At 44.4% G+C, this 15,726-nt stretch overlaps 1 protein-coding gene across 31 annotated transcripts in view; it reads right to left on the bottom strand.

Moving 5' to 3' along the window:
* R3HDM2 (R3H domain containing 2) overlaps positions 1-15,726 on the bottom strand; it is a 160,820-nt gene that overhangs the window by 16,953 nt on the left and 128,141 nt on the right. For 19 of the 31 annotated variants that reach the window (XM_053895408.1, XM_053895414.1, XM_019454873.2 and 16 more), the window contains 5 exons: positions 13,881-13,976; positions 10,958-10,989; positions 10,806-10,859; positions 6,416-6,648; positions 3,884-4,059 (listed from right to left, as the gene is read on the bottom strand). In XM_053895408.1, the coding sequence (XP_053751383.1) occupies positions 3,884-4,059; positions 6,416-6,648; positions 10,806-10,859; positions 10,958-10,989; positions 13,881-13,976 (591 nt within the window). The remainder of the gene's footprint in view (positions 1-3,883; positions 4,060-6,415; positions 6,649-10,805; positions 10,860-10,957; positions 10,990-13,880; positions 13,977-15,726) is intronic. The other 12 variants (XM_053895394.1, XM_053895401.1, XM_053895395.1 and 9 more) reach the window with 4 other exon arrangements.

Here is a 15,726-nt window from a genome sequence, read left to right as displayed (position 1 = left end):
GGAGGATTTGTTTATTAGGAACATGATGTGTTCTAAACCAACTAATGGGGAGTTATTTTTTTTCTCTCTTCTTCCCCTCCAGCCATTTCAATCACTTCTCCTGGAGAATCGGTTCTCTAGCTGTAGCCCCTGGTGGTAGATGAGGTGGGAGAAAAGGAGAGAGGCTACGAAGAGAGGGGGAAATAACATTTTATACGTTGTCTCATTTACATACATATCTCATTACAGACTCACAGTAATCCACAGGGAGACAGGATCGCTTGTATTTGCAGTTAAGGTAGTAAGGCTCAGAGAAATTCAGTCACACGTCCAGGATCACACATCTAATGTGGCAGAGCTGGGATGGGAACCTAGTTCTGCCTGACATATTCTTCCCACTCCACTCTTAACAGTAGGGAGCGGGTGAAGGAAGAAGTTAAACAGATTTACACATTGTTTTGTTTGTATGATTCTCCTCCCTCCTTCCAAATTTAGAGTATTAAGAGGTATCAGGGACCAAGGTGTCAATATCGTCTTTTGCCATATACCTCCTGGAGACTCTTTCATAGAGGGGACTAGCAGTTCTGGAGGCAGAGTCCGGGAATTAGAAGACCTCCAAAACAGAGAAAGCTCCTGATACCTGGAGTTTGTTGAAAATAAAATGTAAGTCATCTTGGTTAAGAAAAAGCTCCTGAGAATCCACTGTGAGACTGGGGGAGACATTACCGCAGCCTTGATAGACTCCCAGCTCTCCTGGCATGCCCATGTTCTGTGAGCCAGTGGCATTTCAAATGTAACTGCTGGCCAAGCTGCTAAGCATGAGCTCCTTGTGCTGGTAGCTTTTAAACACGTATTCTAGGGGCGCCTGGGTGGCTCAGTCGGTTGGGCGGCCGTCTTCGGCTCAGGTCATGATCTCACGGTCCGTGAGTTCAAGCCCCGCGTCGGGCTCTGAGCTGACAGCTCGGAGCCCGGAGCCTGCTTCAGATTCTGTGTCTCCCTCTCTCTCTGCCCCTCCCCCGCTCATGCTCTGTCTCTCTCTGTCTCAAAAATAAATAAACATTAAAAAATACTTTAAAAAAAAAAAAAAAAAAAAAAAAAAAATAAACACGTATTCTATTACCCTGATCCTCTCCTTTCTCTTGGGTAAGGGTCTACTATGCTTCAGATCTTACATCCTTTGGGGGAGAAGGGGTAGCCATAGGTACAGCTGCCTGTTTTCCTCACATTTCTTACACATTTGAGTAAAAAGTAAAGAGGGAAGAAATGATGCTCCTCTCGTAGGCCTCTTTTGACTGAAGAAGAGTAGCGGTAAAAGTATGTGTCTCAGTGCTGTTTTTAGGTTCTTCCACCACTACCCTCAGCGACAGTTTTCAGACAGTCTCAAACACCAGGGCTAGGGAGCTTCCGAAATACCATGAGGAAGCCAAAGACTGGCCATGAGGGATATGACTGCCACCTGCTGGTGAATTCTGGGCTAGATCGCTGGCTCTGGGCTGCCTGACTTGATTCCCAGAGGACTCCTCCTTTTCAAGTGGTCCACTCTACCTTAGGTAAACACAGCAAAAGGTAGCCACTGGCCCTTTAATTCTCAACCTCACCCCTTGGTTTTACATAGGGAGGTCTGCTCCAACAGCGGAGGCCTGCCAGGAAGGGAAAGTTTAACATAGTTTCTAGCACTGTCCCCAGGCCTGGAACACAGAGCTTTTCTTGCTATTTCTCCGAAAGGAAAACCTTTAGAGTCAGCACGGTGGCATGTATGTGTGTTGTGGTTCCTTCCTTCATCCCTGCACTGTTGCAAACCATTTGTGAAACTAAACAATAAATATGCTGGGGCTCAGCACCTTGAGACTGGAGAGCCACCAGTCCTGAGAGGGAAAAAGAGAAAAAAACAAAGAAAGAAAAAGGCAATAGGAAGAAGAAGGGATAGAGAGAGAGGGGGGAAAGTGGAGAGGAAAAAAAAGAAGGTATAAACAGTGGGGTGGCGGAGGCGCCTGGGTGGCTCAGTCCATTAAGCGTCTGACTTTGGCTCAGGTCATGATCTCACGGTTTGTGGGTTCGAGCCCCGCGTCGGGCTCTGTGCTGACAACTCAGAGCCTGTATCCTGTTTCGGATTCTGTGTCTCCCTCTCGCTCTGCCCCTCCCCCCCCCCCTCTCTCTCTCTCTCAAAAGTAAATAAACATTAAAAAAATAAATAGTGGGGTGGTGGTAGTATATTAGCCACCATCATTAAGTGCTTCAGGGACACCAAACCTTAACCAGGAAAAGATCTTTTAGTTTGGAGTTTGTGATCACAGTTAACCTTAAGAGTGGATTTCTGAGGAAACAGAGATCTCCAATCTACAGGGCCTAACCTAGTACCATACCTCCTGCAGGAGATCAGTCAATATCAATGACTGACTCTCAGAACCTCATGATCCAGAAGCAGGGCCAGAATCTGAGTAAAAGTTTGGGATTTAGGGCCAGACACCTAGACATTCTAACATTTTTTCAGTCCCAAATGGTTATTCTAGTGATCTCTTTATTCCTTTCCCACTCTTGTCTGTTTCTACATATGGATGGAAGTAGGAGGCAGATGAAGACTAAGACGGAGAAAAGGGAGGAAGACTGTATTAAAATACACACATTTTAGAAAACTCAAACACTGGGACCTTAGAAAAGTGAGGCACACACAGAAACACAGTAGGAGATACCCAGAGAGAGAGAGGTGTACCCATTTATAGGTCTGAATGAAGACACAAATGGAATGCACACACGTGTGCCACACCTCTGTACGGAGTGAGGTAAGATGACATGAATGAGACTTAATGAGATAGATGGTGATCAAGCAAGAACAAAAGTCAGAACTCTAGAGAAACTGACTTAGGGGCCAAGCTAAAGGCCTGGAATGATCTGCATGTGGGTTACATTAAGACACAAAGCAGGGTTTCCTAGATCATTACAATATCAGAATGGGGTAATACGGGGCCATCCTGGGCTCTTTGCAGTCTAGTTTCCAGTTCCTGGGGTGTTAATGCTTGTGATTTGCTTCTTTTACCTATGGAAGAGATAGAGCTGATGCCAAGCTGAACTGACTAAGCCCAGAGGCAAGGGAGCCTGGGAGGTGCAATGAGAAGAACTGTAGCAGTAGAGTGCAGACATACGGGCTTTCTGACTGGCAGAGACCACCGCCAGACATACCCCAGGCTACAGGATGGACTCCACTCATGAGCAGCTCTGCTCAGAGTATCAGGGAGACCTGAACCTACAACACTGATGTCCCAGTTTAGAATAGGCTCGGATTCTGATGCTGAAGACTTGTGTGATCTCTACAGAAAGGAAACTTCACGCAAACCCTACTTGATATTAATATCTACCAGTCCAGCAACAGAAGGAGAAAGAGCTCTTTCGTGGCATGGGAAACAAAGACAACTTTGGGGGGATTGTGCCTTATGGCATATGTATGGAAGGGGTCTTGAGTAGATTTCCTTTTCTCAAACCCCAATCCATAAATATGTGTTTGCGGGTCAACAGTCACATGAATACATCCAGCTGGTTATGGTGAGAGCCATGATTTTTTTCAAGCTCCATATATGGATGCAGTGAACAAAATCGCCTTGCTAATTACACAGGATGTAGAGGGAGATGGGGTACAGCAGAAATGTGGAATGGGGTAAAAGATCCCACTGGCAATTCTCAGGAAGAAAAGGAAGAAACAGAAGGCAAAAAGCTCCCAGGCTGACTCTAAGAGCACTTTGGCCAAACCCTTACCTTACTCTTCTCTCCCCACAACTAACAAATAAGAAACGGGGGAGCGAGTGGCAGGTCTCCAACAACAGATCTTTTCTGCCACCCACAGCACAACAGACATGACTGTACTTCCAGAGCTTGCTTGAATCAGAGCGGAGGGGCTCTGCTGGTGACTCACCTGTGAGATCATGTGATTATTCAAGGGTGGCTGTTGCTGAGGCGTGGGTGGGAGCGCAGGAAGTTGCTGCGGCTGTGGCTGTGGCGGCTGCTGCTGGGCAGTACAAGGGAGAAGGCCCCGGACAGACTGGGATGAGGTGACCTGGTTGCACACTTCTGGGGCACCTAGCGCCAAACCTAAGGCAAAGAGGAGACCCACCAAGAGTTGTAAGCACCAGCCGTGAACATGCCACCCTTGGACATGTAGGGTGCTACTCCTGCTCTCCTGTTTCTCTTCACTTCCCTTCTGTCCATTCCCCCACTGTCTTGGGAAGATCCATGAATGAGCACAGATATGAATGAGCAGCTGCCCTGCTGATGGGAGTCCTCATCTTAGCAGGTTTCTGTTCCCCGGGAACAGTAAACACCGCACCCGTCGATACTGGATTTTGGAATTGAACAAAACGTGAGGCTGACAAGCTGCCTCCGCTGAAGTACCGAGAACCTGTCCAACGTGACCAGACAGCTGAGAACATGACTGTCTGCTTCCCGGGAAGGTACAGATTCCCAGTCCTGTAAGAGACCTGGCTTCTCTTGGATTTCTCCTCAACTTGCAGCATTTCACAGGAATTGCTGAGAAGGCAATCTGGCCTTTCCAAGCACTTGCCTGTACACACACATACGCACAACTGTCACCCAACTATTCTTCCCATTTCCAGGCTCTCCAAGTCATGCACGCATTCACACAAAATACTTCTACTAAGTATCTGCTATGTGCTAGGCATTGCATAATGAACTGAGGACTCAAAGGTGAAGAGAACACAGTCCTTTCCCTTAAGCAGCACAGGATCTTCCGAAAGGAGATGGACGTTCACACAGCAATTACGATCTGATAAGGATAAGGGATACATCAGTGATATGAACAAAGTTGTACGGAAGCAAAGATGAGAAAGCAGTAACTCACTTAAACAGGAAGTGGGAGGAGAAATGGATTTGCAGGATGAATAGAAGGCTTGTTAGACCAAGGAGGGATGAAGCTAATATCATATTCAAGAAATGGCTGGAGGGCCAGAGGAGGAAGGATATCTGGGAGTAAGACTGAGATGGCAAACTGGGGTCAGGAAGCAACGCTACATTAAGTCATTCGGATTTTATTATGCCAGGAATGCAGAAACATGAATGTTAATTTTAAGAGACGACTGACACGATTAGATCTGTGTTTTAGACTAGTAAACCGGTTCTAAAAGGGCTAAGGGTGGAGCAGGGAAACCAGCTTGGGGGCTAGCGTCATACCTAAATAAAAGAAGATAAAGGCCTGGATAAAGGCAGAGGCAGTGGGGTTAGAGAGGAGGTAACAGAGAAGGCCATCAGAGACCTAACAGAGGCAGAATCTTCACCACTACTGATGTCTTCTGAGGACAAAACCTACAGAACTTCTGGGATGAGATGCAAGGATTCTTCAGAGATGGGAGGAGGGTGAAATGGAGGCCCACTGGGTATAAAGAGCTAAATACCCCCTGCTAAGAAAGAGTACAATAGGAATAAATGGAGAAGGTTACATTGCACATCAGGAGAGCTGAAGGGTGGTTACAGGGCTGGCATGTGGAACATATGCTCCTCCTCAGTGACTGGGCTCCAGGGAAGCAGCCACAGCATCTCTTGCAGTTGTGGCCTATCGGTTGCTACCAATTAATTACAAACAGCTCAACTCCAAAGGTTCCTTCTGCTCAACCAACCCTCTTTATAATCTCAGAGGCCACAGAATGAAAGCAGTATCATTCTCATCTTAGCATACAACTTGAACTTGGGCTGACAGGGATGCCCAACCTTGGTCAGAAATAAGATAAAATAATCTAATCGCAACCTTTTATTTATTTTTCCAATTAGGAAAGAAGGTTATAAAGAAAATCGGAGAGAGGAATCAAAAAACAGGGGATCCAAGAAATCAAATTTCTCCTCATCTGGCTATGTTAGCTTTCCAGGACACAATACTGTGAGAGAAATGTTTTGTTAGAAGTAAATATCAGTGATTTTTTTTTTAAATTTTTTTTTTAAGTTTATTTATTATTGAGACAGAGAGAGACAGAGCATGAATGGGGGAGGGTCAGAGAGAGAGGGAGACACAGAATCGGAAGCAGGCTCCAGGCCCTGAGCTGTCAGCACAGAGCCTGACGCGGGGCTTGAGCTCACGAACCGCGAGATCATGACCTGAGCAGAAGTCAGACGCTTAACCGACTGAGCCACCCAGGCGCCCCTCAGTGATTTTTTTTTTTTAAACATTTATTTATTTTTGAAAGACAGAGAGAGACAGAGTGTGAGTGGGGTAGGAGGAGACAGAGAGGGGAACACGGAATCCGAAGCAGGCTCCAGGCTCTGAGTTGTCAGCACAGAGCCCGATGCGGGGCTTGAACCCATGAACCGTGAAATCATGACCTGAGCTGAAGTCAGGTGCTTAACTGACTGAGCCACCCAGGTGCTCCAAACATCAATGATGTTTTAGAGGAGACAAGCAAGAAATGATGAGCATGACACTGAAGGACAGAAGCTGTAGTACCTGGCCTGGAGATCCTTCCTGCACTGCCACCTTTACTGCTCCCGATGCTGTCCCCTCGGGTGAGGATAGAGATTCCACTGAAGCTGCTGGCTTTGGTGACAGGGGGCCGCATGCTCCGGACAGAGCCGTCAGAGTCTGTGCTGCTCCAAGGCCGTGGCTCCAGGGATTTGAGTTCGCTGTCTGTGCTGCTTTGGCGGCTGCTTGAGGTTCGGCTCAGCCCCTCACGGTTCCCCCTGCAGAGACCACAGTGGTCAGAGCACCCCCCACCTACCACTTCGGCAGAAGGGCTAGGAGAGAGTTCATTTCTATTCCTTCGATAACAAAGAAGGGGTGAGGGTTGGGAGGAGGATGGACACTGATTTCTTGTTAGTTGGCTGGCCAACCAAGACTTGCTGGGAGCAGACAGAACAAGATCCAGTACAGTAACAAAGAGCACAGAGGCAAATCTGGAAGACAGTGCGCCGGCAGCTAATTCAATATGAGACCAGAGGTGGATGGGAAACCATATACATGATGCTGAGATTGGCTGCGGTCTCTTCCCCTGCCCCCGCAGGGATCCCACACATGCAGGAGATAGTGGGGAGCAGAGGGGTACCACCTCCTTCTAGGAGTTCTTAAGACAAAAGGACTCCTAGAAGCTACTATTGCTAGAAGGCAGGGGTAGCCAATGACATGGATAAATATAACAGGTCTTCCACATAACATGTGTCAAAGCCAGCAGAGGTACCACTTTTCCAGGAGTGGGAAGAGGACTATATTCATTAATGGGTCACTCTGGAAAACTCAATCTGATAGTCTAAAATTGACCCAACCTGTTTTGTGGCAATTCTGTGATGGTATCTATAAACTACTGGTTCCAGGGTCTCTACGGGCTAAAGTCTTCAACATGATCAAGTAAATATGCCCTTGGGACCCAGGATGGCAAGGAGCAGGGGGCTCACTGTGCCCACCTGCCACCATATTAATAACCCTATTGCCCCAGGCAAGGCACAAGGCTATTGAGAAGAGGGACTCCTCCTCTCTTATTTTTCTCAGGAAGCATCAGGGTTATCCTGATGCTGTAATCACTGCCTAGGATCATAAACAGTTGTCCTCAAGACAGATGGGGTTGACCTAAAAACCCTAAGTCTTACTGAGCTCTTACTGCTTCTTAATAAGCAACCAAGAACAAGGAATTTTCCTTTCATATCTCCCACCCCCAATAAGTTCTGAACTAAAGAAACCAAAGGCAACAATTACAAAGGTTTTGGTATATATACTGGGGAGCAGGTGAGCAAAAATCATAGTAGTTTGGGTTCCCTCCTTTGCACTACCATCCCACCTAAAGCAAATACAAACGCCATCCAATCCCCTTAGTTTCAAAGACACGAGGCTCAGAGTTATTCTCATTAAAAAAAAAGGTGTTTTCTTATGAGGGTAATATTAAAGAAAATACCTTTCTTCATTAGAATACCTGCTCCAAAGGTACTGTAGGGAAAATGGGCAAAAATAAAGACTAGGGTCACTATTTTAAGTTTTGGTCAAGGCAATCATGGTGGGCTAAGAACAAACACACTGGCACAGCTGGTTAGGGACATGCTAATTCTTCTCCGAATCCCAAGTGGATATATATATATATAACCTCAGTGCTTCTATGTAAGAGTAGAGAACTGGAAAATATCCCTAATACTTTATCCCTTTGTCTTGGGAATGTCAAAAGTAGGATGGGAAACAAGAAAGAAACATAAATCAGGGGCTCTCCAGGAACAGAACCAGACCTGAAGTGAGAGCCAATAGCTCTGACTCAATGGACAAAGGCAAGCCTACTGAGAGGACTCAATAAAGATGTGTCTGTTTATGGGGCAGCGGATACAGCAGTGGCAATGGGTGAGATTAGAGCTTGAATTTTACAAGACAAGTCCTAATGGACTTTTACACTTAAATCAAACACAGCACTATCTTTTAGGACAATTCTCCCATTTACTTTCTCTTTCTACTAGAGGTAAACAGTGATGAGTCAACTTTAAACCAAACACCCTGGGAAGCTTGAGCCAAAGTGGCAGCACTTCTGTACTCATCCAGTTCCCCCAAGACGATGATGGCCAAGTGTTCGAAATGTGGCTAGTCTGATGGTCTAGCCAGGGTTCGTACACTACACCCCCAAGAGTTAGGGAATCTGAGTTGTGTATTGGCCAGGAAAGAGATCAGTTTTTCTTCTCTACAACTAAACCATGTCTTTCCACTTCACTAAACATAAGGCAACTAGGGAAAACTCCCAGACTCAGTTCTAAGCCCTGGATTGGGCTATGTGTGTGTGTTGGAGAGATGGGGGTACAGGACAGAGAGCATTCACACTTCATACTCCTGTAAAATCAAAGCTGACCTAGCTTTCATGAGTAGATTTATGATGGTGAAAAGTTCAGTTTATCAGGTCTGAAGAGTGGGTAGGGAGGCCTGTGTTAAGAGGTGACAGTAAATGTCAGTAATGGCTTATTTATCAAATGGAATAGAATCTTCCAAAGAACTAGGAAGTTGCCCTAGTTATTGCCAAAGTGAATGATGGAATGTGGTATATCAGTATTTGTGTCACACACTTGGGAAGAAAGGTATAAAGCAGTTAGAGAAGACCAGCTTCTCATCACTAGAATTCTGGACTAGTACCCAAATAGAAGACACCCCCTTCAGAGTCCATGGAATTGCATATTAGATGACCTAGATCTTTAACCAACACATAGTATGGAAAGCAGCAGCTTACAAGGAGATATGGATAGGACAGGGTTATACCTGCTCACTAGATCCTTGGAGCTATTATCAGCACAGTCTGATGTAGTTCAATGCTCCACAGCACTGATAAGGGCATCATTCTTAGCAGTGAATCTGAATTAGGGTTCCAAATGGAACACTACTCAGAGAGGAAGGGGTGATATTTGTAGAGAGCTGGAGTGGTGTGGTGAAATAACACTGGACAAAGAGTCCCAGTTTTGCCACTAATAGCCACATAAACTTGGGTTAGCTACTTAATTTCTCTGCTTTTGTTTTCTTTCTTCCGTGTAAACCAGCTTACCAAATCAGGACACTGAGAAATCTGAATCAGATACAGTATACTTTGGCAACCATAAAGCCCTGTGCATTAGCATGTGCAAAGAAGTTTGCTTAAAACTCCTGTTTATTACAGATATTCTGGGCTGATTCATGACCTTGAAGTATACAATATGGAATAGGAATTTATTTATTTTTTTTGGGGGGGGGGGATCTATTTTGACCACCATGAACAATGCAGAGCCTTTACTGCCTAAGGGCTTTCCGATGGACCTCAGGGTGGGATGGTCTAGGAAAAAGAGTTCAGAGATATGGGAAAGGAGATAACGCCCCCCTTCAAAGAATGAGAAATCTTGTGATCCAAATTTCTATGTGGTCTGACTAACTTTAGAAAGGACAGGGGGGAAGGGACAATTGAAGTGCTGGGAATGAGAGCTCTGACTAATCTCAGTTCCCATCAAGCTTAGGATTCAAAAAGAAAGAAGCCCTTTGGAATGGGTTAGACCTGAAGCCTAATATTGAATACTCAAGTTTTCTCTACTCTATAGTTGTCCTATCGGTAAAATGGGAAGAATATACTTAAAATCAGTTGGTACCAGATAGGGTCCTAATGAAGTGCTTCTCTCATCACCGCATTGTGTGATCCTCTAGAGTAGGACTGAGAGACTGAAATGAAAGGGAGATTCTCATGACTGCTTTGTGGAAAATGGAGAATATTAGGCCTGAAGAAGTTAATATAGCAGCTTTCACCAATGTTAACAGCAAGTCATGGGCAGTCATATAAAAAAGATATGCTCTAAGTCCATTCTAAGGAAAAGAAGTCTTTTCTGAGGTCATCTTACACATTATGTTGTCCCAAAGAGAAAACTGCATAGACAGAGATGTTTGTTTTTATATGTGTGTATGTGTGTGTGTTCTATTCTTTCTTAAAGACATAAAACATTCCCTACGCTGGGTCAGGGATAAGCTCTTCACACCTTTCATAGCAGAAAACGTAGCCAGAAGATACCCATTCTTTTACCTTAATATAAATACATGTTGAAATCCTCCCCAAATGCCCAATTCCAGCAACTTCTGGAAATGAGCAGTTCCTATCCCAGACACACCTATTTGGTCCCCTTCACCACCTATCCATGACTTAAAATGAGATCAGCAACAACAAAAATAAAGTCATTGAGCAGGAGCCATTTCTTTTTTAATTGGGAAAAATATCCAATGTTGCAAAAACCACAAAGTGAATTATTCCACAAGCAGCCATGCATGGAGCAAACTCACTCCGCTGAAAAGATTACAGCAAAACAAAAACAAAACAAAAAAAGAGAAAAAAAAAACCAAACAATGACAAGGAGAGATATAGATCACACAGAGGTACCTAAAAATCTGCCTTCTCTTGTGAGAGCTAGAAGAAAAGGCTTCTTTGGAGAGTCTGTTGGTTAACATCAAAGAAAAGCATCATTACAGGATTATATTAACCTCACTGACAAAGCTCAATGAGAAGCAGGGAACATGCTAAGTGGTACTAACCTGATGTCATTTAGATATCCGTTCTGGCCAGTCTAGGTGAAGGGGAGAAAACGGAAAATAACTTATAAGAAAACAGCATGGCATAACCGAAAAGGGTGTCCGTGATGCTATGAATACCCAAGGTCCTCAAACCACGCTCACCCCCCAACAGGGAGAGAGGGAGCAGGGACAGGATGACCCACACCCACACACCCAATCTGACCTCTCACCTTTAGTGGGAAAGAGCATTCAGTGTTTTTAGCCTTCCCACAGAGTGTTTAAAAAGAGACACTGATAAAAGTGGGAGTATGGAAAGGAGGAAGAGGAAAGTATTAACCTATTATTTCCTTTTTAGTTCTAAATTTATTTTCCCTAAGAGGTAAAGCCGAGCATAATAATTGGTGTGCTTGGTCCTAAAGAGTGTGATCAAGGGAAGGGAAAAGGGAGACAAGAGAAAGAAATTTAGTTTTTTTTTTTTGGAAGTCATCCTCAATGACTATTCCATTTCTATCCTCCACACTGGCCAAAATGAAAGACATTCTGACCTGAGACCCAAGGAGAGTAAGAAATTGGGGAAGCAGGTACTTTTTCGGAGCCTAGAAAAAATGAAAGAATTAAAAGCCTGCAACATTCCTTTTGGGGATCGTTTCCTGACAAAGCCACTGAGCTGAGTGAAGTGAGCATTATGATGCACTCCCAAGCCTTAGAAAAAGGTACCAAGAGTGTCCAGCTGCTGAGCAGAGTGGGCTCCGTGCAGAGCAGAGCCTAAGTGGGGCAGCTCTCCCAGTACACAGCTCAGGCTCCAGAGAAGGTTGCAGCGGCAGCATTTCCATCCAAACACCCTTCTTGCCACTTCCCTTTCTTGTTGGCCTGCCTCTTCCTCCCATTTGCCCCTACCTACGACTCCACCCTTAATCAGCTCCCTCTGACTGGCCAGGTTCCTCTCCACAAGGGAATCTCGAGTATGGTGGGCTTTGGACATGTTTCCTTGTCTAGACCTTCTGAGATTCCTGATGCTTTTAACACAGCAAGAGTTAGGAAGTGCTGAAATGAAAAGTGGTAAATCCACAAGGATTTAACAAAGAATACATAAATTAGTAGAGGCTTGAGAGACTGGAAATCAGGAGAAAAAAGGAGAGAAGAGCTAACTGTGATTTTGTTACAGTTGTACACACTTATGTTCTGGTGTTCCAAATAGCCCCAATACCGTATTAAAAGCTACTTGTGCTTTCAGAGGCTCTATGGCTTTGCTAATGGCTGGCATGGTGGGACAGTCATTTACCATGTGTCAGGGAAGCAGAGCAGCACATCACAGATAGCTATACTATGATATCACTGGTACTTCCTAATCTGAAGAGCCCAGAGCAGAGCAAGCTATTGAGAGGTGGTTTACTTTAGGGGTTAAGTTTAGGTGGTTTACTTTAGGAGCCAGACTGCTTGAGCTCAAATATCAACCCTTTCACTAACTAGAGCTCTGATCTAAGATTACTTAACCTTCTATGCCTCAGTCCCTCATTCATAATGAGGAAAATAACATAACCTACCTCAAAGACCTAGTGTGGATTAAATACATTTATGCAGAGTGCTAAGAACAGTGTCTCAAAGATAGTAAGCACTATATTAATGTTTGTTATTATCATCCACCAACCTGCTCTGTCCACAACTTAGGGTCATCGTCGGCCACAGCCATGTACAAGTGACCTCTCTCCTCTCATTCCACCCAACTGGTTTGCAGGTAAAGGCAGAGGACCCTCTTTGGGCTATGGTTGGATAATCTGGAGGACAGATTTTTTTCCGACTCAGAATGGAAGTCTATATAACAGAAGGTAAGATGATTCCTTCTCCTTGGTCAGGAGGTTTGTTGTGAATCTGTCCCTACTGAGGATCCTTGGAACACTTGGGTCTCCTGAGACAATGGAACACGTTCATAGAGGAGTTCAGTTTTCTTGAAGTCAGAGACAATGTTTTTCTGAGCTAGGTGATGATGGAGAGATAAATGTATTTTTTGTCTTGCTGACGGAGGGGAGAGTGGGGAAATGAGAGGAGAGTAGTGTTCATCGAAGTATATTGATTAGAATTGGCCATCTTTTGACTACAAAGGTAGGCTGGCTCTTCCTCCTTTGTTTGCTAATTTGACTGTAAGACAGTGCTGCTATCTTGAGCCTACATTTTCTGGAGATCTGTTCCTCTCTTATCTACAGCCTTTCCTGAATTTCTGCTATACTTCTCTTCAGTCTTGTAGGCAAAGGCCACCAAATACAGGGGTACCGGGTGTATTTAATATGGCCCACACTTCTTAAGAATAAAGTTGCCTAAAGTGATCGTGTTGCCTTCTGGCCCACAGAGTCCATACTATTCTAAGAAGCAAGGTAGGAAATAGAGGAAGAAAGAGACTTCCTGTTCAGATAGAGACAGGAGGGAATAGTAAGTGGTACCCTCTGTGCATGTGGAATGTGGAGCTCAGAGAATGGATGCCAGATCTGTGCTCTAACAACCACCAACATATCCTAAAAATGAGGCTGGCCAAACAAGATGGATGTATACAGGCTGTGTGGATACTAAGTTTTCCACTTAGAAGCAAAGATGCCTAAAATGGATAGTGGGAGTGAAAGAGGGGAAGTGGGAGAAGGGATGGACAGGCAAGAGTCAGGGCCCTTCCATAAGGCCTGCCAAAACCATTTCTATTTTCAGTCTAATCATATCTACCAAATTCAGCCATTCCATTTGTTCTCTTGGTATGCCATACTGCAAAGCGTATGAAAAATAATACAAATAAAAATCTGCAGTTTCCCAGTAAGCCACATTTGAGAACCAAACTGGAGCTGGCTGATGTTGGTTAAAAAAAGACAACAACAAAACATTTACGGAGGGTTCATTCCAATCACAGTTCCAAAGATTAAGAGCTAAAAGCTATGGGCTGACAACTCTCAGAAGCTACACTTACCTCTCGGGCAAATATTCTCTCTCGGACCCTTTGATATTCCTCCTCTCTCTCTTCTATTGACTTGCTCCTCCTTCCATCCTGCAATGGAACTCTGATCTAGATCGATGAGCAGAATTAAGCTAGTTAAGTTCTCCTCGTACTGCAAGCTCACTGCACACCAGCAAGGAAGAGAAACCGGGAGAGTTTATAGTTGCCATCAAAAAAATGGAAAAAAAAAAAAGAAATAAAATTTCCAGTGTTGGACAGGTTTCACTGGGTACATCTGACCATGCAGTTTGGGAGATCAGGTTTTCTGGATGATTGGAACCTCTTCGTCTCCCCACCCCCACCCAGAGTGTCAAGAACAACAACTATTTATAAGGATTGGGTTGCTTCCTTTTAGTAATCAGGTACTAAGGATCAAGAGAATAGCCCAGGGAATAAACAATATTGCTTTGGAGGGAAAGAAAGGGATAGTAGGAAGCTAGCGAGGGAGAAGAAACAGGTATTTAGCAGAGCCGAATGTAGAGAAGAGTTTTACAGAACTAGCACCTGATGTTATCCCTTCTTTACTCACTAATGCCATGGCCTGAAGATCCAAGTCACACACAGCTCAGCAAAGAGGGCCTTGGGAATGAAATCCAAGTGAAGCTAACCTCAAAGCTTAAGCAGTTTTTCTCCTCTTAACTATAGCCACTGGAGGGAGGGAAAGAGACAGAAATTACAGAAATAGAGAAGAAAGAGAACAGAGCAACATAAAGAGGAGAAGAGAGAGAAAAGGAGAACAGAACAGAAAGAAGGATGGACAGGGAAAGGAAGAGACAAATAAGGTACGGTGGAAAGGAGAGAGAGAGAGAGAGAGAGAGAGTGATAGAAAGGGAAAAGAAGGAAATGGAGGTTAGAGAACTTTAAATTCTCTGAAACATGTAGAGAAGGTGATGAGGGATGACTGGGCAGATCACCACCTCTGGCTAGCCCACCACCCAACTCTCCATCATCGTTTTCCTCTCTTGGCCTGTTGAGTTGTGAGCACTGTCCTGGGTAGGGTGTCATACACAGTGTCCTTTTCCATACTGCTCTTGAAGGCAAGATGCTCTGGGGGAGACAACCCGTCCAATGAATGTCATCAGTTATAAAAGATTCTGACCTTTAATCCAGAGGCTCTGAAAGCTTCAGATGATGCAACCAAGGAGGCTGCTGCTCTACGCTGATCTTCCTGATCTTCACCCATCTCCACGGGTAGGTATAACTTCAGGAGTATCAACTTTTCACTAGATTTAACTCTCACTAGCATTAAGAACCTAAATTCTACTCAATGTCTTTTTACAAATCCCATTTCAAGAAGACACAGGACCTCAAGTACCCCTAGCACTGGTGAACCAGTGACAGAGCAGAAAAAGTATAATGGGTTTTGAGGTCAGGCAGAATTTCAGCTCTGTCACTTCTGAAAAATGTTATTTCAGGCAAGTAACTTAACATCTCTTAGCCTCGGTTTTCTTATATTTAAAGTGGAGCTAATAACCCCCATGTATACTGGGTTGTGGAGAGGATTAAAAGAGATAATGCACAGAATGTGTTTAGAACAGAATCTAGGTCAGGGAAACACTCAAAAGAAATAACAATTAATGTATTTATTATTAATATCACGGACCAAAAATGCATAGAGCCTACCCTACTATGGATCAAGCCTGATGCTGAGAGATGAAAAGTTCGTAATATGGACAGATTCTACTCCGCCCCAATGTGCCTCTAGGCCTGAATAATTCCTGATCCACAGAAAAAGGGTTTTGGGAAAATGGAGAGAAGGGCATCAGGATGGAAAGGCTCTTTCTGATTTTTAAAATTTTGTCTTTTTTTAAATATTTCA

This window comes from Panthera pardus, unplaced genomic scaffold (genome assembly GCF_024362965.1).
Source record: "Panthera pardus isolate Hobbes unplaced genomic scaffold, ASM2436296v1 HiC_scaffold_6, whole genome shotgun sequence".
Taxonomy (NCBI): Eukaryota; Metazoa; Chordata; class Mammalia; order Carnivora; family Felidae; genus Panthera; species Panthera pardus.
This window is presented reverse-complemented; position numbering and strand designations above follow the sequence as displayed.